General features: G+C 32.1%; 1 protein-coding gene across 1 annotated transcript; it reads left to right on the forward strand.

Annotated features, from left to right (window-relative positions):
- Nucleotides 1-7,123: 7,123 nt before the first annotated feature.
- LOC127845897 (GTP-binding protein RAD-like) lies at nt 7,124-12,909 on the forward strand. Its single transcript, XM_052377073.1, has 4 exons — nt 7,124-7,532; nt 10,762-10,850; nt 11,258-11,441; nt 12,462-12,909. The coding sequence occupies exons 1-4, from the start codon at nt 7,124-7,126 to the stop codon at nt 12,695-12,697; spliced, it is 918 nt and encodes a 305-aa protein (XP_052233033.1). The 3' UTR covers nt 12,698-12,909.
- The last annotated feature ends 11,008 nt before the right edge of the window (nt 12,910-23,917 follow it).

The raw sequence follows: 23,917 nt of genomic DNA on the forward strand, positions 1-23,917 counted from the left end.
GTATGGTCTTTTATACATGAATTATTATATAGTAGTTATGAATTTTACCTGCCGTTGCAATGGTCCATGTATGCTTTTTAAAGTCCTTTGATGTGACTTTTCATTTATTTTGTTTTCGTTATTAGGTATATACATACAGCCATAATCATTGGACATGGAGTGTGTTGAAACATTTTTCAACCGTAGTATTTGTTTTTCATGATATTCAAATAAAAACCAGCGTGCTTTTTACCATCGAGGAACATATAATAACATAGAGGCAGATGGTCGAACTGGTCAGTTAAACTACAGTACTGCTTGGAAACATTCGCCATATGTCACATTTATGTCACTTTCAAATGCTTGTTTGATCAAAAGCCTAAGCAGGCTTAATTGTGTTACTGACCTCCACGAGAGAGATATTATGTTTATTTGCATACTGGTGTGTTTGAAAAAATGTTGAACTGTAGAAAAATGGTACGTGCAGCGAAATAACGTCACGTTGGTTAACCATAGAAGGAACATGATTTATGTAGAAATCAGTGACAAATATTAGTTAATATGCTACTAACGCATTTCATTTATACATAATTGTTTATCAATATCATACCGCAATGTAGTATTTATCGGTTTAATTGAAAGGCAACACATAAACATACATATGTTGAATTCTACTTTCTGTCCTTAACACTGTACTTAAGAAAATTTGGTTCTGTATGTATATAGCAGGCTGTATATGTTGATAAAGGCGTACTTTATATGCATGTATATGTTATTAATAATTTCATCATAATACGAATGACTAACGAATTTGTATACTATACATCTTTAATTCATCCATTTACTTATTAAACTGATCGGATCCAAATACAGGCATGTGAATATACCATAATTGTAATTGTTGAAAATTTTGTCGAGTACATGGCCATACACGTGTGCAATTATCGTTTAATATATTCTAATGGCGATAATTCTCGCTACCTTTGCAAGAACATTTCATAAGTGACAATGGCTTAATCGCATTCAGGCAAAAGGCTTCTTAGATGTGTTTGTTTATATGTTCCAGTCTTATATTATTGACCAGTCTTGGCTAAAGCAAAACCCAGAAGGTCATTACGGACGAACATTCATTAAGATATTACGAGAATGTATACTCTGATTAGATTAATTATTATGCATCATACTTCATACACAAGTGTGTTTATGTTTTCAAAGTTTGCTTTTTATTTCATTTACATGAACGACGCAGCATAAATCTTGAATAAATCACTTATCGTATTGATACAGAAATGAATCGATATTCACTAGTATTTTAGCAAGTAGGCAAGACAGCCATGGCAGCAATACATTTTTATGAGAGAATTCTTGTCATTTAGTGTTAACTTGCATGTAAAATACAAGAAAGTGCAGACAATAAATGAAATGCACCAGATAACATACATTTATACTATCGTATGTATATAAAAAGTAAACTTTGCATCGTTTATAAGCTGAAAAAGCAATACAATATAACTACAGTTTGATATAATAACTATATTGTTACTCTTTGTTTTAGAACCACTTGAATCGCAAGTTTTAGGCACGAAAAAAAGAACAATAATCAGTTAAAGCACTTTTTCTTAACATTATTTCAGAACTTAGTATAATAAATTACTATTTCTAAATCGTATTAATGCATCTTAGGAAAAAGACCTAGTATACGCTGTCAAGTGCCTCTTTTCGTAGCTAGGATATATATGGATATATATATATATATATATATATATATATATATATATATAGTTATATAAGTAAAATGTAATAATCCAGATTGTGAATATTATATAATAGAAGTAAAAACACGTGTCTGGGATTTTAAATATATATTGATTTAGCCAACGCGTTTCGCATAGCTCATCAGGGCATAATACAATATATTACAACGTCAAAATGTCATGGAGATAACGTCATATCAATTATGACGTCATAACGTCAATAAATATTAAATGAAATTTAATTTGGGTTTAAATACATGTATAAAATGTTGTTCCTTTGCTAACCTAGCTGAAATATTGTTCGAAAATAGCTTATAAAATGGAAATATTTTAAATGTTGGTTCATGATGTGAACATTCATCTAAATGTTTACTTAAAGGCATCTGTCTTGTTGAGGGGTCTCGCATTCGTACCTACACACACAATTTCAAAAATATGGACGTGATGCTTGTACTAAATAGGCGATCTGTCCGTGAACAACAAATGCGAGACCCCTCAACAAGACAGATGCCTTTAAGTAAACATTTAGATGAATGTTCACATCATGAACCAAAATTTAGAATATTTCCATTTTATAACCTATTTTCGAACAATATTTCAGCTAGGTTAGCAAAGGAACAACATTTTATACATGTATTTAAACCCAAATTAAATTTCATTTAATATTTATTGACGTTATGACGTCATAATTGATATGACGTTATCTCCATGACATTTTGACGTTGTAATATATTGTAATATGCCCTGATGAGCTATGCGAAACGCGTTGGCTAAATCAATATATATTTAAAATCCCAGACACGTGTTTTTACTTTTATTATATAATATTCACAATCTGGATTATTACATTTTACTTATATAACTATATATAACGGATTGTGCAGCGTGTTCATGGGACCGAAGAGAGCAAAACTTGAAGAATTGTCTGATTCGTCGGATTGCTCGAAATCAAACTCGAATGAGGAAGTCATGGAGGAGGATAATAGATATTTCTTAAAATCAATAGACGATAAACTGTCGCTGATATTGACCGCAATTAACTATTTGAGCGCGGCAATTGCAAAAAATAATAATACTGCCATTAGGAAAGATGACATTGTCTCTGACATAAAATCAGCTGTACATGAAATTTCTCAAAATATACCGAAGCCCGAAATATCCGTGAACCACGAAAATAACGAGAAAAACAATAACATATTTGAAAGAGAAGCACTAAAAATAAAAATGGAAATATCAAATATATGGCACAACAAAATGGAAATACGAAAAAGTACGTACTGGTCCATGATAAAAAATAAAGGCCATTTTGAAAAATATTCTAAATGGTTAAGTTCAACTCCAATGGTAATACCAAAACATTTACAGAAAAAAGAAATACCAAATGAAAATATCGATCAGAAATCAGTTAGAGAAAGGGCCGTATTGAATGACTTCAATATCCAAACAGAATTGCAGTCATTACGTGCTTCTTCAAACTGTGAAAAATTCAAGCGCATCGACGAAGAAATATTCAAATTGATACATTCAAAATGCAACGGAAGAACAGCACGGACACTGGTAGAACTTTGGAAAACGGAAACGCAACGAAATGAAGAAATTTTACATAAAAGATGGGGAAACAATGAAAAATGGCTTTCAAAATACGAAGAAGAATTCATAAAGGAACATGAAAATAAAAATCCATTCTTTAAAAAACAAGACTTCGTAAACAAAAATCAACCCTCTTCATATGCGGATGCTGTCCGAAAAAATACCACCAACTACCAAAATCTGAAAACAACATACAACTACAACAGTCAAGAAAGAAACACCAATAAACAACATTCGCAAAGAAGAAATCTGCAACAAAATCAAACAAGCTGTTTACAAAATATAGATGTGGAAAGTATTGTAAGAGAAGTTCTTTTAAAAATTAATAATACCAACATCGAATTACATAACAATTTCCAAAGAAACAATTCCACTTCAAACAGAAGCAATATAAGAGATAACACAAGGTCTTCATACAGAAGAAACTATAGAAACAACAACAATACGAGCGACGACATATTGCAAGATAACGACGACAAACCAAGCGAATTTAACGTTGATTTTTTAGAAGGAGGCAGGGAGTGGAGCAGTCCGACATAGAAACTTTAGGTAACCTAGCTGAAAATTCAAAATTATTTACAAAAATTTACAATTTTTCAAAAAGATCATTATCTCAAACTGAAATTGACGTCTTATTGAGGGGTTTTAAATTTACACCAACACCTAAATATAAAAATGATTCTTATGATCAAATAAAAGATGTGGATGATTTTCATAGATCACTTAGGCTTAAAGAGTTTTTTAATAATAGTGATCATAATAATACAAACAATTCTATTGTAAAAAATCAAACGTCCTTTTATCCACCTAAACATAGAAATAATACACTAGACCATTATATAAATGTTACTCGAACACTTTGCCTTCAACATTCTCAAATGGAAAATGACACTCAACATAACATATCATTAAAAGAAAGAAAAGCTATAGGTTTATTAGCAGAAAACAAATCCATAACTGTTAAAGAAGCAGATAAGGGTGGCGGAATTGTTATAATGAATACAGACTTTTATAGAAGAAAATTATTAGCAATGTTAAATGACGTTGAATATTATAAACAAATCCCTGATAATGGTAGTCAAATAACACTTTCAAAAATACGCAATTTACTAAAGGAAAATAATAAACTAACTAAACAGGAAAATGATTTCTTAGTAAAATTCGAATGGAAAACAAGCCTATTTTATGGTCTTCCAAAAATTCATAAAAGTAAAATCATTCAGGATGCAATTAAACATAGCAATTGAGAATATATAGAGTTAATGGATCCAGACGAATTAAACTTTCGCCCAATAGTCGCTGGAACTAACTGTGAAACAAGTCGTTTAAGTTCTTTATTGGATATCTTGTTAAAACCGTTTGTAAAATATGTCAATAGCAATATAACAAATAACATAGATTTCCTAAAACATATACCTTCACAAGTTCCAGAGTCAAGTACATTAGTATCATTTGATGTAATTAATTTATATTCTAATATACCGCATACTCTTGGTTTAGAAGCTATTGATTATTGGCTTCAAAAATATCCAGATTCGGTTAATGAAAGGTTTTCGCAACGGTTTATAAAAGAAGGCATAAAAATAATACTTGAAAATAATAACTTCAATTTTGATGATAAGTACTACAACCAATCTAAAGGGACTGCAATGGGTACTAAATTCGCGCCAACATACGCTACATTGGTAGTGGGATTTTTAGAACAAAAACTATATGCAAGAATTGGATCAATTTATAATGATGGATTTCTTTCTTTTATAAAAACATTTTGGAAAAGATTTCTAGACGATTGCTTTATTTTCTGGACAAAATTTCCCCATGAACTTCAAAACTTTTATACCATTTTAAACAACTAACATTCGGATATCAAGTTTACAATGCAAACAAGCACACTCGAGTTACCATTTCTTGATATATTGATTATAAAAAACAATACTGATATTAATACTGATATATATTACAAAGAAACTGATTCTAAACAATATCTTAATTTTACCTCGTGTCATAATAAACACACAAAGATAAATATTCCTTTCACTTTAGCGAAACGGATCTGCACCATAATTTCAAATCAGAAGATAATAAAATGTAAGCGACAGCCACCTAATTTAAAACGTCTGTTAACCAAATCTTACTTTTTATCTCAAGAACCAAGAGTATCCAAATGTAATGACCCTAGATGCGCCCTGTGTGGTTATATTATTGAAGGGAATTCTTTTGATTTTAATGGCAAAATGTTCAAAATAAAAACTAATATGTGATGTGATATACAAAATGTGATTTATGTATTAGTATGCAATGGATGCAAACAATATTATATAGGCCAAACTGGCGATAAACTTAGAAATAGGCGATCTGTCCATGAACAACAAATGCGAGACCCCTCAACAAGACAGATGCCTTTAAGTAAACATTTAGATGAATGTTCACATCATGAACCAAAATTTAAAATATTTCCATTTTATAAGCTATTTTCGAACAATATTTCAGCTAGGTTAGCAAAGGAACAACATTTTATACATGTATTTAAACCCAAATTAAATTTCATTTAATATTTATTGACGTTATGACGTCATAATTGATATGACGTTATCTCCATGACATTTTGACGTTGTAATATATTGTATTATGCCCTGATGAGCTATGCGAAACGCGTTGGCTAAATCAATATATATTTAAAATCCCAGACACGTGTTTTTACTTTTATTATATATATAAATATATATATATATATATGGATTATACACGCATTCGATATTTTTTTAAAATAACTTGAAAATATATATGAAATCCTGCTATTTGCATATATTCATCATTTTTAGCAATACAAGTTGTTTACGTTCATTTTTATAAATACTACGTATATGTGCATAATACCATGTGAATAAAGAGCTCGATTTCAGAAACGATAAAGTCAAAAGTCAAGAACAGATGAAGGTTTGAACTATTTAAAATTCACTTCGTTTTTGTTTCAATTTAAGCATGTGCTTTAATTAACTTTTTAGACAATACACATTGTATTCTATGACAAAGAAAAGTAGACCAGAAAAAAACCGTTAAAGAGTGCATTTTTGAACAGCAACAGCTCCAAAAATTGTAATTCACGTAACAACATAAGGTCAACAAGACAAACAGTAAAACAACTTTACCAATATGTAGTTTAACTGTTAATTCGGTTACTGCGTGCATTTAAAAATTGTGGATGCACAAAGAAGACTTTTACCGTGAGACCACAACAATATAACGCATACGTGTTGAGTGCGGCAGCGTCACACACAAATTGAACAATAAAACTTTAGAATTTATTCATAAAATATGTACATATATTAAGTTAAGGTATTGACATGAAAAAACGCACGTGCGAATAGTTCAACAATAATTACTTATACATATTGAATTAAGAGGCAATTTGCCAAATGCAAGAAAACAAAAGCAAACAATGCGCAGGTTAATTGATAGTGTCCTTTAAATAACTATTTGCACTTGAAGCAGCGATTGTAAAGTAAGAGCCAATACCAAGAGCTTTTACACACAACGTATTGAATCCAATATCGGCACGCTGATAGCTGTATAAATAGTGGGGCTTTACAGGCAGTTGATCAGTTGTTCGATAGCGTTTTGCTATCACTAATATGTTGCAGCATGGTTAGAAAAGGATTTTTGAATTAACTTCAAAGTGTGATATATATATAAATTAAGGAGATACATTAGTGAGTGATCATAATCGGTTACATAAGCATGACATTGGCTGTTATAAACAGGACCATTTGTTAAATTTTGGAACAAACCGGATATAAACGATGAACGTGGAAACAACTCAAATAATTCTTCGTCTTCCTGACGAGACCAAACATGGGCCGGAGCGCTTTAGATGTCCTAGTCCATTGCTTTGCTCCTCAAACAATTTAAACATCGAATCCACGTACAGAAAACGAGCATCGTCGTTCAAGAAACCTAAGGTGAAGAATTTGGACGTGTACCTACACGATAACGGTATGCGACCCCGAACATGCAGCATGCCGTCGAGCAATTCTCTGAAGAAACCTCGGGCTCAAATACTTCGGAGGGAATTTATGAATATTGAAGCGGACCCCGACACCTATACCGTTCGAGAATTCGAAATGAACTCGAAAGGTGTGATCATTCACAGGAGTGATTCTCTTCGCTCACGAAGCACCAATAGCATAGTGTCCTCTGAGGGAGACATTGGTCCTATTTCACCCCTTTCACAGATTTCGCATACATCGAGTTCCTTGTCACGAGAAAGCCCGAGGCTTAGCCCTCTGGCATACGTACACCGAGTACTTGTGCTTGGGGCGTCCGGATGCGGCAAAACTGCACTTAATCAACAGTTTATGACATCAGAATATTTAGGTGGTTTTAATACAAGTACTGGTAGGTAATCATTATGAATTGGTTTCTCGTAAAGAATGGGTATATTGCATTATACTATTATAAAAATCAATCTTGTTGATATAAAAATGCAAATGCAATATCCAAAGATGATAGACTTGGAGATCTAATACAACAGTATTTGCATATCAGATAAGATTTGACATTAAGAGAAACATGACATATCTGACGATACCAGTATTCTTAGATACGGTAATACAAGTTTACTTTATTCACCATAATAAGACATGTAGCTCTACACTTCCCGCACAGTTATCTCTCTTATTGATTGGAAATTTTATTTTTATTATAACCCGTTCTTCATTCAAAACCCCCATTGTATGCAATAAAGACGCAAATGAAAGAGATACGGTCCAATTTAATTTTAGATTATAACGAATACAAAAGAACCGATGTATGTTTAACCTAATACACACAAAATACATATATATCTTTGCTTTTGATAACTAGCAGGTTTCAAAAATTAAGTACATATAAGAATAGCCCTTTTTTAATAAATGATTAATTGATTAATCCCGAAGTCGTATTGTTCTTGTTGCTTGAATTTTGGTATGATACATTTATGTGACATGGTTTATTTTATGCGAATGCTCGTGTTACCGCGGTTAACCATTAGTCGTCCTCCATTGCCATCGAATAATATTCTTGTTTATATGAAGTCAAGTGTTTTTATGACAACGTATTTGCAATGAAATTGGGGTCGTGCCCGAGCATCGTATGTATTGCATTGCCTCTGATAAAACAGTAGAATCAATAGGGGTTACGATCTCTTTTCAATAGCCTATCTCTCATCCACTCAGCAAACTATTGTTGACATGACATCAATTTATCTGTTGGTGTTAATGGACAATCTTGATTATAGAAAACGTAAAGGAAATGAACTAATTGCAGACAATAAATATTCTATTTTGGTGTTAAGATCATCATTATGTCGTGAGGACTTTTCATTCAGCGTCTGAAATTTAATCGACGCTCTATGTTGTGTGTAAATTGTAGTAATTGTAAGTTAATGTATTTTTGAAATACGAGTATTAAATTACTTCTTTCCTGCTAAACTAACACGTGTTTCACAATTAGTCTATATTTATCGCTTCTTGTCCGGTTATGAACACTGTTCTTGTTTGTGTTTTTATTGCATTGTCTGCTTGGCATTATTTGTGTAATATTTTGAATTATTGTGTTTTTCAGTGGATATAATACACATATATATATGTAATAGAGACACAAAATTAATTATACTAATAATTAATGAATTATTTAAATTTGCTGACATAGTTTCATGTATTAAAAAAACGATGGTATAATGGCGTATTAACTCTTCTGTTTATTAATAATGGTGTTAGCCAGGGTATCTGCGATCATTGTGTCGCTTACCAGTTCCTCATCTACAGACACCTAACACAAGGCTGTAATTGTAAACGATACAATATGCCATTTACAGATCAAGTAATAATATTATAACGTGCATGATAGCAAAAAAGACGGGTTGTTCCACAAGGTTTTCTACAGGAAATAAACACATGTTCGCTGGGCATCTGTTTGCAGAGATATCATTGATAATTATATGATCATGACGTCACAGATATAATTGAGATTTAAGATTGAATTAAGATTGAAGAATTGAAATTTAATTTCGCATTAATACCTCTTTTATTTCATCGGGAACGGTTCATGAACGTAATGTTACTTTCTGCGTTTATACCTACTCAAGTAAACATATATTATTTGTCTTGCATTCATGCTGTCCGTTAGACAGATCAATTTTGGTTTGGTGGAAAATCAATTTGATTATGATATACGATATAACGGATATTCTCCGTTGTGCATTTGCCGTCGGCATATAAAACAATACGTTTGGCCGCTGAACGTTCAAAATGTAAAACATAAGTATATGATTATGTAAGAAGAAGATATCTTAAATACCTTTGTACACATGTTTATGTTCTCAAATAATAACAACAAGTGACATTTAATTCCAAAACATATACTGATGTATTACAAATCTTCAGATTTAATAGATATGTTAGGTTGTGTAGGATTGGGGAAAGAAATAATAGTTTGTGTAGAGTCTCTTAACTACTCAAGAATACGTTTTATAGTTAACATATCATGACCGTTAATAGTGTGTTTGTTGGAATTCTTAGTAGTTTGCAATATCTTATAATGTACCATTTTGCAAATTATTTTTTATATTAATTAATATGCCTATAGTTAATGCTGGTAAATGTTTTGCCCCGGTGTTTTGCTCGATCGATTGTCTTTATTGTTTTTCTAAACGGGTGTGCTATGTTATTGACCATATTTTATTTGCATTCACCAGTGTACATACTTTTAGTATTATATGTCAACACATTTATAATTATTTATATTGTATTTATTACTCAAAATTAAAGGTCGAAAACAAATATTAGTATTAGCAATTTATTTAAATATATACGAACAACATTAGTTTTGAATTCTAATAAAAACTCGATGGTTGTCGTTTTCGAAATATCATGCTCGTTTAAAATGTTTTCATGTAATCGACAATTTTATTTTGCAAGATGTGCGTAGGTAAGTTATGATTGAAAAATACACATTGATCCATGTGATCCCATGTGAGATCAGAATTTGGAAATCAAATAGCTATCAACAGAAGAGAAAACTCTTTCGATATCAGTATTTCAAGTATCCATTTACTTGAAAAGGACATACTAACCCGAAAAAAACAGCACAAAACTAAAAACGTACATTACAATTTCGCATGACTGGTGATCATTGAGAAAGTCACTTTCTTGATGTTTGAATTACATCAACAATGTTCTTCATCCTCTAAAATACATTGAATATGTTATTAGGGCTATCTCCAGTGCTGCCGCTTCATGATAGTTTCCGATAACATAACTATGACCTACGTATGAAATATTGTGTATGTTCACGAATGTTAATACCTTGCAATAAGCGGGCTTAAATGGGATCTACAGATGCGACATGTAGCGAATATCACGCACATTATGCGATGTTCATTTATGTTATTTTCTTACAGATGGTGAGGCGGAGAAGACGGTTAATGTATTACTCAATGGCGAAGAAACGGTGCTGTCCTTTCTTGAAAGATCAGATTTAGATGACTTGGTAAGGCTTACGGAAGTATAAGGAAAGCTTTCTGGATAATTGATTCGGTATGATCCATAAATGCAATTTTATGCCGACAACAAATCCCTCCAAATGCCATTTTTATTCTATAATATTGCGTGCATTTCTTCATTTAACATTCGTTGATATAATAATTCCACGAGTCTTTAATGCAAGAACAAGGGAGACACTTGACTGTTGTGAACAATATTTCAAGGTCGTCAGTTAGAGGTCAAAATATTCAGATATGGATTACTTTTTGGGTCTTATTAGCTTGTATTTAATGTCATTCTTCAAACTGAGAGAACAACAAACCAACAGTATAAAAAAACTAAATATTAAATTATATATTTGATGGACAATATACCTTTATTTCAAAATGAAATGGTTTTGTTCTCTCTTTGTAGGATGGGAATATTGGTGGCACCGTCATGGCCTACATAATTGTGTATGCCTGTGATGACAGACCGTCGTTTGACCGAGCTGTGGACATTCTATATACATTGAGACAGAAACAGCATCGCGATGAAATCATCATTTTCGTTGGAAACAAGTCAGACCTAGTGCGATCTCGTAGTGTAACGATAGAAGGTATGTAGTGTTTCCATAAACAAGATGTTTGATGCTAGAGTTCGGTACCTGAAAATTTGACCAGTGTGAACGAATAAAATTATCGAATGTTAATATGTTTTCCATTCACACCTTATTTGCTTTTAGTATAATGTAGGTGTCTATAATCAATACAGTATAAATTACGCTCAATAATGTATATTTTACATGTTTATACGTTAAAACGTCATATGACAAACGCGCGTGAATACATGTTGAAAATAAAAACAAGTAAACATACTGCTCACTCTACAACATCGCAGTTATGCCACATTATAATACTACGATTTTGGTTCATAGATAAGACTATTTAAATCATTTCGATGTTTCTTCACTACTGATGTAAGACATTTTGTCAAACGTTGCATTATTCAGTGACGTGTAATTTATCTTTTGTGTAATTTATCTTTTGTTAGCGAATAGGAATTAACCATAGGTAGGCCGTACAGGGAGTTGTCACACATTTGACAATTTACCGCAATTGTGTTATATAGTTAAAATAAAGAATGTTTCCGTTTTATTAAAACAGGCAAGCCAAAACAATAACAAGATGTTACTTTAATTATATAAAGCTTGTCCAATAGTTAAAGTTTAGTAAGACAAATAATTTAATGATACTGTTTATTCTATGAACTAGTCCCTTTAAATAGACTTTATACTACTCATTGATTTACAAAACGTATTGCTGTTGTTCGGTTTTTTTTATTTTGCTGCCAAAGCGATAATACATGTTTTGTTTTTATTACAGAAAAAGACCATTTATTCGAAACGGAACAAAATTTTCATGGCGTGAAGTCATACTTTAACAATTATTTGGACGATTACGATCGTTCAATACCGTATAATGATATAATTGATTTTATATATCAGTATTTAAATATATTATTATATTTTATTATGTAAACGAACACCCGTTAAACAAGGAATGCGTGTGTATTCTAATTTTTTGATCTTAAACGCCTTAAAACCAACCATTTCTATGTATGTGTTTATTGACTTCAGAGGCCAAGGCTGTTGCCAAGACGTACGACTGTAAATTTATCGAGACGTCAGTGGTGTTAAATGTTCACGTCGATGAACTGCTGGTCGGTGTTGTCAAGCAACTACGTCTTCGCAATGCGGCTGAGATCGCAGACGACAAGGTGTCTCCGGGTTGTTCCTCCACCAGCAAATCATTGCTCAGCAAAATTTTCAAAAAGGATAACATATCTAAGTCCTGCGAGAATCTCTACACGTGACAAATGCCGTGACCGTGACCTTCCAAAAAATATGTACGTGACCCAACGTTCCACAAACGAACATTTTAATGCGCAGAATGTGCCTGCAATTGTACATGTGTTGTGTTCGGGACATATACACGTTGCATGATAGATTGCGTCATTTAAACTGATACAGTATTTGCTATCAACCTTATGTTGTGATTTACTCACAGTGTCTTAAACAAAGTCGTCAGTACAATCAAATGGAAAGTTTTTGTCTATTTTCGGGGCGACTTAAAAACACCTTGTTAATTTATTATACGTGTATTTGCTCATTGTTAAAATATGCTCACATGAGTTGTTTAGCTATTGTAATATTTTTGGATGGCTCCCTTATGTCAGCTTAACCAAATCTTCATGAGGTCAATGTCTGTGGTATGCCTTAAAGATAACATTGTATGATGTTTTGTACGTTTGTTTCATGAGAAAATAATCAGCATTTATTAGCATAACATTAAGCGTTTGCACCTTCATGTTAAAGGCTCTATAAAGGTGACTATCCGTAATTATTTACCGATTTTTAAATATTATTTCCATATGTTATTTATTAAGGTTATCAAAAAACAATATATATATGCTATTGGACACTAACATAAAAACATGAGCAATTCAACTTGTTTTGAGCTTAAAACACAGTGTCCTCCAAGTCAATCGTGTTTACAAACAATCAGTCTATTTACATCGCTGTTTACTCGGGAAAGTTAAAATGAAAGTGACTCAGGTCACCAAAAATATATCGTCGATTTTCAACGTTTTCCGGTATCCCTCACAAAGAAGGTCTCTTCTAAATGGTTAAAACGTTTGTTGTGATCTAATAAGTTACTTTCTGCTGGTAAAAAGTTTTTTAAAATAGAATTAAAATTGAATGTTCTTTCGGCTATTTTTAGCACCGCTTTGGGGCTACACATCACGTATGTTGCAAAGTTGTAAACATTTCTTCCAATTATGAAACGGGTATATCTTCCATAATTCTTGACAATGTTGCACCTAAGCTGTGTTATTAGCATTTCTTATGCAAGAGTAACGGAAATCCGGTAAAAATTAGACCAGTTTATATGCATAATAATTGGATTTGTCAACTTTATAGAGCCTTTAAATAATATATATATATATATATATATATATATATATATATATATATATATATATATATATATATATATATTTCTTGCTGATTCTCCGTTGTGTACATAAACTACCTCTAAGCAGTTCTATCTGACAGTCCTTCTTTAGGACAAGGTAACTGGTAAGCTCGCTCGCGGGCTTTCATTATGTACAGTTTATAATCCATTATTTTTGAGTGGTTTGTATTTCGCTCATCTCACAGTAAAGTGACATACATAATGGTATGAATAACGCATTAAGTGTGATTTATCGATTTATTACACTATACACTATACAAATATATTTTATTTATCCTAAATGTGCTGCTCATGCCATACTTTTAATGTATATTTGCTTTATTTTTCAATTTAGTGCTTGAATAAATCATTAAACAGAAAAAGTTATGAAATCATGCAAATGGGAGATATGATTAGAAAGCGCTCGTAGAGATTATAAACAAAAACAAACCACGTAATAACTTAAGGTAGCGCACCTCTAATGATTTCCCGCGATTTCTTCGAAGGTTGAAGAGCCTACTATTAGGTGCCGTAGCTTAGTGGTTAAGGCGATAGACTAGAAATCTTTTGGGATATTCCCGCGCAGGTTCGAATCCTGCCGACGACGTATACTTTTTTTGCGACGCGTTTTATTTATTTTCTAACGTAATTTGATTTAATATGGCATATAAGCTAAATTTATTGTTAAATATGTTGCAATTTTTATGCACATTCTTCAATTATTAAAATTAAAACAACGTTATGGCGAAATTGGGTGATTTACTGTTGAAAATACGAACCATGCATGTTGCATTTTTATTTTTATTTCAAAAAGTAAACGTTAAATCTGTCTATTTCTTGGTATTTTTGCTGTATATAGTGTTTCCATAAAAACTAAGTTTAAAATATGACTTAATGATACTATTTTGAATTTTATGACACTTTGTTTTTAACCGACCCAATTTTTACATGGCTGAAATCACTTACATTTCATGGCGCTCTTCCATAGATAAAAATTTGTAAAAAATAAATGTCTGTAAAAGAATACTTATTTCATCTTGTTTAAACTTTAAACACCTTTACAGCATCTGTACACACCAACTGCATGCCCATATTTGGAAATTTGAATGAATTATGGAACTTTTATGTACCCCAGGGGTGAAAATAAACTGGACAAAAGCCGAGCGTGGGGGTGGTTTTGAAAAAATCGGTATATTTTTTTTAAAAGCATGGAAAGCCTACCTACAAATTTGCATGTAGTTCAGTGAAATGATGCTGATTAAGAAGATAATTAATTAGAATATATTTGGATATGTGTCCATTAGAGGTGCGCTACCTTAATTTAAATGCGTGAGACAGTTTGCCATTTTATTTTTTTTCGATTGACAATTTTATTTATATTTGTGTTTTGTATTCATTCTTTATATATGTTGACATGAATTAGTGTGATACACTGATGCTTTATTAATTATTACAATTTGGATTTGAAACATCAACAAAATAGGTTTTTACACAAGAACAATGGTAGCCATATTATTCATATTGTCGTTGGCATCATCATTATTTGAATCATGTGTTTTGAAGTTTATATGTCAAAGAATGAATTTAATAAACGTATTTAGCAAACTTGGTGAACACGATGAAGAATAACCCCCATACACAAACTTGGAGATATTGTATAAAACGGTATGTCAACCTTTGCAGTGATATTTCTATTTCTCATAAAGAACATTGAATATTTTGATTTAATTCTAAAAGCAACTCAATGTGTTAAATTGGTATGATTATTGTATGTTACAAAATGAAACAACAACGATATCGAAAGACAAATAAACGTGTACAATGCGTTGTAGTTGTGTCGATATTGGATAATGGGCTTTATATTTTTAGAAAACCATAAAACATTTATGTATACAACGATTTTTTTCTGCAGAAGAACTGACTTATGCCTTTGATTACATTAAGCCACTTGCCCATAGTGTATATAAGCTAATGAGAAGATATTACTTAATTGTAATACTTCAGATCATTTTAGATTATAATCAATATGATAGCATTTGTAAATTTAAGTTATCTTTTTTAAGTTTTGTGTACGTCTATATTAGACATATACACATTTTTCGAAGGTAGAACTTAAAATCTTACGCCCAAAACACACAATTAAAAAAGCAATACATGCTTTTAAGGCCAATCATAACGGTTATTTTCATTTAAACTTACCAACGCATTTGAAAGGAGTACACTTTTTTAACAATGAATATTACATCTTAGAAATAATGATATCTTGATATTTCTGGTCAAACATAAGCATTTCGCAAATCGAATAATTTACTTTCAGTCAGTGCCATTTTAGTTAAAAAATAACGTTTTTAAAACTTACGGGACAATAGAATGACTTCTTTAACTATAATTTAATAAATTTAGCTTAGTACGCTAACATAATGCGTTTTATTTGATTAGTAAAACGTGGACGCACTGCTCTTGTCAGTTTTATCTAGTGAGTTTTGTTAAGGGTAAGATGATGCTCTCGCTTTGAATTTAAATGTTTAAAATACACGTGTCAGTCTCATAATAATACTTTTCTGAATGTTTAATGTTTGTAATTAGCTTTTAAATGAGCAAATCGAATAACATTCATACAAAGCTCATTCTCATACACACACAACTTTCAGTCTCTTTAAGATGTTTGGCGATATATCTCTTTAAGTATAAGACAAATTCTCTTAACGAAATTTTGTTTTCACTCATAATGGTTCATTTGTGTATAACATAGAACACTCGATATTTGATGTATTCGACGTATACAGACTGTAGGGAACGTGCAAGTTTGTTTATATATGTAAATGTCTTTATATTGTAAAAAATACTGATTCTAAAACTTACTAAAAGCGAGTTGATATTTTGCAATGTTTGTTAAGAAAAAGTACAAACAAATGAAAACAAAAAACCCATTTTTCTTGTTCAGGAAGATAGATTAAAGTTTTTGATGCCAACATCTTGATGGTAAATCAGCATCTTCATTACTTGTGGTCTGTATAAATATTGACGTAACGAAATGTTCGTCTGTGAATTTTATTTATCATTTATGAACGATCTTGACATGCTTCATTTTGTATATATTAAAATGCCATGAGTTAACTGTAATGCATACAGTTAATGGTCGGAATATATTAGTGGCATTATACAAATTAATGCCCAAATGCTGAATCAAAACAAGAACATACGACATAAACAACATTTTAATCATTTAGCATACTATTTAAACGTGATGTTATTTTACAGGAATTGCATACAGTGCCATATGAAAACGTTACGTTGCATTTTTTGAACACACACACCGGATGAACAACCGATAATTAATAGGAATTTTGCGCAGCAGTCTCGTTGTTGACGGAATAAGATGTATGTTTATTATAATTGATTGCAGATCATCAAGGCGTATACAGCAGGTACACAGATATAAAACAATACTTGTATGCCTGGTTTATCGAAACAGAAACATATGCGCGTACATGGAATTTTCATCCACGCCTTGACATGTGCTCTGCCGTAGAGATTTAGGGTGGGTCTTGCCTTATCGTTATCTGCGGACATTATCACAACGAATTTATCTTTGAAATAAATACATCCCAACGGAAGTATGCCTTATGATAAAGCCTGATGTATTTACTTGAGAAATGAAATAAAAAGAGATCACTTACTGGAATTATTTTTTCATATTGCATGCTAATGTATGCACTCTACAAAAGTAAAATGAGCAATGAGGTATTGCTAATCTGTATCATATGATGCGTTGAAATATAATGCTGACACTTAATTTTACCTAATCTATCTTATACAGATATAATTAAAACGCGAGTATCTTATTAGTATATAACAAAACTGTATTATATGATCGAACTACATCACAGTTAAGTTTGATTTGAGTTATTGAAGTGAATGTGTGTATGTGAAAACAATGCAAAACGAAATTGCTATGTATTTAATGTGTAACAGGACACATGCTACTGACAAGATGCTACAAAGGCGTTTACCATGCAAGACAAGTTAATGCTGAATGTCTGCCACTGAGAGCGTTTCTGCAAATATACCGGACTCAAAATGTCATTGAGAAACATGTATTTGCATATACTTGAATGAACACGATAATTTAAAATGAAAACAAACGTTATGTATGATAATGCATAGAAAGAACTTTGTACGATCATTTAGCACCAACTGTTTCATCCGGCACAAACACAATTTTAGACCTAAAATGCATGCTGTCCTTTGTGGCAGATGTACCAGTTAATAAACTTCGAAACACACACATATACAAAATGTGCAAGGTATGCCATTTGTACTGATATAAATTACATATAAGGTACGAATATTATGTACACATATATTTTGGGAGTAATTATTTACAGTTCTTTTGTTGCATGTTAGAATGTTAGTGCTTTGCAAAACTGTTTAAAATGAAAAATAGTATAGTGTAATATACATATAACATAAATGTAAACATCGCAATCGGCTTTCTGATAATAGTATATCATAACATGAACAATACACGAAGCTACGTATTTTTGTAACAGCAAATTTGCAATGAAATAAGAGAGGATAAGAGCGAGATGCTTCCATATAGCGCGGTCTCTCAGAAAACATACCTATCAATGAGGGTCATCACGCCTCAACTCATCAACTTAGTGTTTACATGACATCCGCTATTCTGTTGTAGTCAGCGGTTCATATAAAATGTTGAATGGGAAGGGAAATAAATATCGCAGCAAGCAATCTGGTGTGTTGATCATTCTTAAGTGATGTTCCTTTCAATATATATATAAGTGCTCTTTGAAGATGGACACTCTATGTGTGTTTATTTAATAGTAACTACCGAATCATAATGTGTGTAATAGAAATTAACATTTGATTGGCAATATGTAGATTATGTTAAAGGTATTTATGCAAAATTCCTCAAAATGTAAACATTGTCACATCATATGTTTATTACTATCCGTTAATATTTGATAAATAATTGACAATATACTGCTTAATATATTGTCTATATTCCTTAAATGTGCTGTTATATTCCTCGAGCATTACTCATATTATATATAACAAGATTAAGAACTATCATATTTCCATTATTATCTTTTTCAACTGAATTTACTGTAATTTGTATTTTATTTTTGAATAAGATGGAAACTCCAGCCGAATTAGTTGACCCAAAACAAAACAAAAAATCCTCACCCCATTTTGATTTTTTTTCCAATTTTGCATTCCAGTGAACGTTCTGTAAGCAACATATCGGTCTTAAGCTTGTTTATGTTATTCATTACATCAAATCTCTTTAATGCTCGATTCAGAGTTTAAACTCCGAGAGTGCTAAAGATTTGTATCCAAATAGGCTAACATTCTAGACTTACACAGATGTGTCAAATATTTATAAATGTTTATACTTAAGTGTTGTGAATAAAGTATAATCAAGATAATTACTTCTCTTTTTTGTAATTTAGAAAGGTATCATATCTCAAATGGCGCCGTTTTGTACCTTACTATAATGCAACATGCATAAATAATTGATGCAAAAAGGACGCAAGTAGGCATATGGTAAATATTTTATTTTTTTAACCTTAAAGGGGCCTTTTCACAGATTTTGGCATTTTTTAACTTATTCATTAAATGCTTTATATCGATAAATGTAAACATTGGATCGTAAAAGCTCCAGTAAAAAATCAAGAATAAAATAAAAAAAAGGAAAAGAACATTGCCCGGACCAGGTTTCGAACCAGTGACACCTGGAGTCCTGCCAGAGTCCTGAAGTAAAAACGCTTTAGCCTACTGAGCTATTCCGCCGTGTACATATACGTGAAGTATTTTATACGTTATATAAGCAATCTTCGTAGTTTCACAAAATTTAACGACAAAAACAGAACTCTCCAAATTATTCAATCGTTTCGCGTTGCAACGCTTTATAACTTTTAGGTTTTAAAATCGTCAAGAGATGCATATAATGGCTATATTAGACCATGGTTAATGTTCAGTATTACTGTTTCCTCACAAATATCATAACTAAAACGAAAATTTGCGAATCTGAAACAACTTTTTTCAATTTTGTCAATTTACCAAAGCGTGAAAAGATCCCTTTAATATTGAATAATGCAAACATGACCCATAAGAAATTTTTGATGGATTATTGCGTATAGATAACTTGAACATGTTATCTTTGTTCAAACATTACTACTTTATATAGACAAAGGCACAGTCAACGATATGCACAATATCTCAGAAAGGCATATTTTTGTTTGTATGCAATTTAAGTTTATGTAGACCTTTTGTTTCCGTGTCAAGAAATTATTCAAAATATAATACATACGTGTTTTTTCACTTGGACTGGTAAGCAAAAGACACGGCGATCATGTATTTTGATGCAATTCAAATATCTTGCCAGGAATATCTGCAATCAAAATATTAGGTAATAAACTAATAGATAAAAGTATATATATATATATATATATATATAATATCAGGCATTTCCCCAGGCGGTTTTAGCACAGCGGCCCCGCGGTGCTTGGACTTAAAAATATATTCCGCCGCGGCGCTTGATTTTCCGATCATGTCGCCGCAACGCTTGAATATTTCACAAACGCTTGTTGTCTGCATATGGCCAACGACCAACCAAAACAAGCACGCGCTAAATATCGTGGTGGGCATAAAGACCTATATAAGAGGTGTACACGTTTTACGGGTCGTCTATGGGGGTCAATAATGTTTGTCCACTAGTAATGGTCGATATCGATCGAGTATACCGGTACACGTTGCGTAATATCATTTAAAGGTATCCTTATTTGTTTGTTTGTTTTAGTTTAACTGTGTAAACAACTATTTCATGGGTGTTTTAACAATAAACAGTGACAGGTGTTTGTTGCGGTAGTGGCTAATTCAATTTATAATTACAATTTAATGGAGTCAAATGTCTGATTGCTCTCGTCTTCTTAAAATGATTACACACTATTTTCTCGATGGCGAATATAAATTAACAGCATCAAATTATTTATTATTCACGTTCAATAGGTTCTTTGATATTTAAGGAATACGTTATATACATGCAACCATTTTTTCTTTAGTTTTTGTGCATGATAAGATGATTAAACTCAGGAAACGACCAGTTATTGTGTTTGGGAAATCTGCAATTACTTGTTTCTTGGTCAAGACTTTTAATGAATCGTCTTTGTAGGATAGTGCAATAAGTTCAAGTGGAAGTGTCCAGGACGTTGCCAGTAGTCCTGAAACCATAAAGCAGGCAATTCAAGCAACACGCCAATGTGTTCGACAGTAGTTGGAATCAAGATTTTCCATAGGTCACAGAAGCTTGACGGAGTTAAAAATATTTCTACTGACCTTTATGGGTTTGTTTTAACTTGTAGTGAAAACAACTTGAAACAAAACCACAAATTAATAAATGTGTATCATTCACTGAAACAGTATATCAAATAGATGTTTTTGCAATAAAGATAAGACACTAACAACATAAATGTAACTTTAAAAACATGAAAAAGACTTTTAATTAAAAAACAGTTGTTCGATAACTCGTCCGCCCTTTCGTAGGTATGACGTTCTCTGTGTGCATTCGTCACATGTGAAGACCAGTGCGTTTATCAGTCGGTACTGTTCCGTGGGTAGAGGTGCCTTGCACAAGGGACTCACTAAGCCGCCATTAGAAGACAATGACCCAACCCAGGCCAAACAGCTGAGGGTAAACCGACTGAGAAATCTGGTTGGGCAGCTTAAAGATATATGCCCTCTACAGAAGAGTACCATGCTGGAAGCCTTCAAGTATTTGAGCTTGTTGATAAGCAGGAAATTCCTCATACAACAAAATATATCCATCATAATAATCTAGGTAAGTTGTTCGCCTGCTCCTCCCTACATATACATCTTCAGCTGGAAGATGCTTGACTCGGCTGTCAAGAACACACGTACAAACAAAATATGCTTTTAAGCTTAAATATCTCTTTCTATTTAATTCGAAACGATTTAAAAGATCTAATGTCAGAGTAATTAACACGTTGCGCGTATTTAAGACTGCGAGAGGGGCTTCAGTTCAATGAAAAGGGTATACAATTGTTCTCGCCTAAAGTCTGCAGTCCTCAGCGCTCTATATATTTACGGACTGAAAAAGTATATTTTAGACAAACCATTTTTCCAAAACAAGTAATAAGAAATCATCTACTGACGTCTGTAAAAACGCGCATTTACTTTTCTGAAACAATAGTTTATCAGCGATGGGATCCGCACGCAATGAACGTTCCGAAACAAAAATGATATTTGTCTAGTCATCTGAACTACTCTCTGTTGGTTTATTAGTAGTGTTATAAATGTTCTGCACTGAAACGTTGATATTCTGTATCTTAATGTCCAAACTATCATCATGACGGGAATGTTAAAAATTAATCAATATCAACAATTAACTACCTAATGATATAATATCGCATTGGTGACTATAAAAATCGTTCTATTGGAGCTCGGTGAACAGTAAACATTTCACAAAAATAAAACTACTTAGAAATATTGCAATAAATTGTTTGATATTCCAGCATGTAGAGTAATCACTGTGCTTCAAATACTGAAAGTTTGAAAGTATTTAATGAAATATAATGAATTCGTGATGATACGATGAGATTTTATCTCTTTTTTATCATCCACAGTTTTTTCACGGCTTTCTTGCTCCGCAATACGAAATACTATACTATTAATCGACCAAAAAATGTTACGTGTCTGAAAACCAAATGCACAAAACCGAAATTCAAAAAAAAGCTGAATAACTCAACTCTCGCGCGTGGCTTTTGTTGTTATCTGGTATCGAAGTGCCATCTGCTATCAAAGTATCCGCATACCTGGCCTAGGACACCAGTCTATAAAAGCATATTTGCTTTCATTTACGATTGCCAAATGATATGACCAAGTATACTGGAGATTATACGATAATAAGTCATATTATGTGACTCGAAGTATTACTTCAATGTCGGTACAAAAAAGCCACAATTAAAAAAACCCCGATACATTTGTAACAATAATAATTTATATTAGTTGAACATATTTAACATATGCAAATACTCTGAATTTTAGCGGTTATTTATGTGACGTATAATGTTTTTATAAGTATTTTTAATGACGTCATGTGAACTGAAATGTTATATTTTTAAACTACGTTATAGGCTGTTTTTGTTAAATATTGTGTGTGTAAAATGAAATAAACCTTGGTATCCTATCAAATTGTTCGTTTTTCCAATTTGATGTATTTCGCTCGCAAAAAAATACTGTATCGTTGATTCTGTATAAAATGTCATACCTCCACACATTTACAGGTAAAAACACCTACTAAACTGAATAAGGAACAAAAAAGTTTAAGGCACATGTGTGCCAACTTGTTATATACTTTTTCAAGTGCGATATGTTACCCATACATGCATCATCTCAAGTATGGTTAGCCTTCTTCCTTGACAATTGTACCAACGCATCATTTACTCAACGTAATGTTGCTATGTCAGAAGCATTATTGACCATGGGAAATAAAAGATTTATTATTGTTTTAGTGTCTCGTTTATAGGACATTTGAACATATTTCCCCTCATAAAATGAACGACAATTTTTCATTAGGGGCGTTGTACTTTTACCACAACTGACAAGACTCATTAGCGAGTGAACAGATGAATGCTACAACAGCGCGTGCATGTACATAGAGGTTAATATAAGCATAATTACATGCTATTTTTGAGAATAAGAACCATTAAACAGAAAAGCCTTAAATCCCTCTGAACTATCTTAATAAGGTGTTTTTTTTTATTTCTGAAATACTTAGGGACATACATGACAATAGTACGCAATTATCACTGAATGATGGACACATTATGGACTCGTTTTCAATTCGAAAGGTACTAAGCTGTAATTCTCACAATGCATAAATCGAAACGAAGCCATACCATGTCAGCTTAATTTGCAAGGTTCTGGCATTAAACCAAGAATTTGCGCTGCGTTTGGGCAAAACTAACATTTGAAGGAATTTGTCATGAAATTCTCTATGAACATTCCGATAAGAAGGGTGCTTTTGTGGCAGTAT

This window comes from Dreissena polymorpha, chromosome 9, assembly GCF_020536995.1.
Source record: "Dreissena polymorpha isolate Duluth1 chromosome 9, UMN_Dpol_1.0, whole genome shotgun sequence".
Classification (NCBI taxonomy): domain Eukaryota; kingdom Metazoa; phylum Mollusca; class Bivalvia; order Myida; family Dreissenidae; genus Dreissena; species Dreissena polymorpha.

Bases quoted from the DNA above. Each gene is read 5' to 3' on its own strand.
- LOC127845897 (XM_052377073.1), top strand. From the start codon at position 7,124: ATGAACGTGGAAACAACTCAAATAATTCTTCGTCTTCCTGACGAGACC. The intron at 7,533-10,761 runs GTCCTATTTCAC...ATTTTCTTACAG, and splicing joins GTCCTCTGAGGGAGACATTG to ATGGTGAGGCGGAGAAGACG. The intron at 11,442-12,461 runs GTATGTAGTGTT...TATTGACTTCAG, and splicing joins TCGTAGTGTAACGATAGAAG to AGGCCAAGGCTGTTGCCAAG.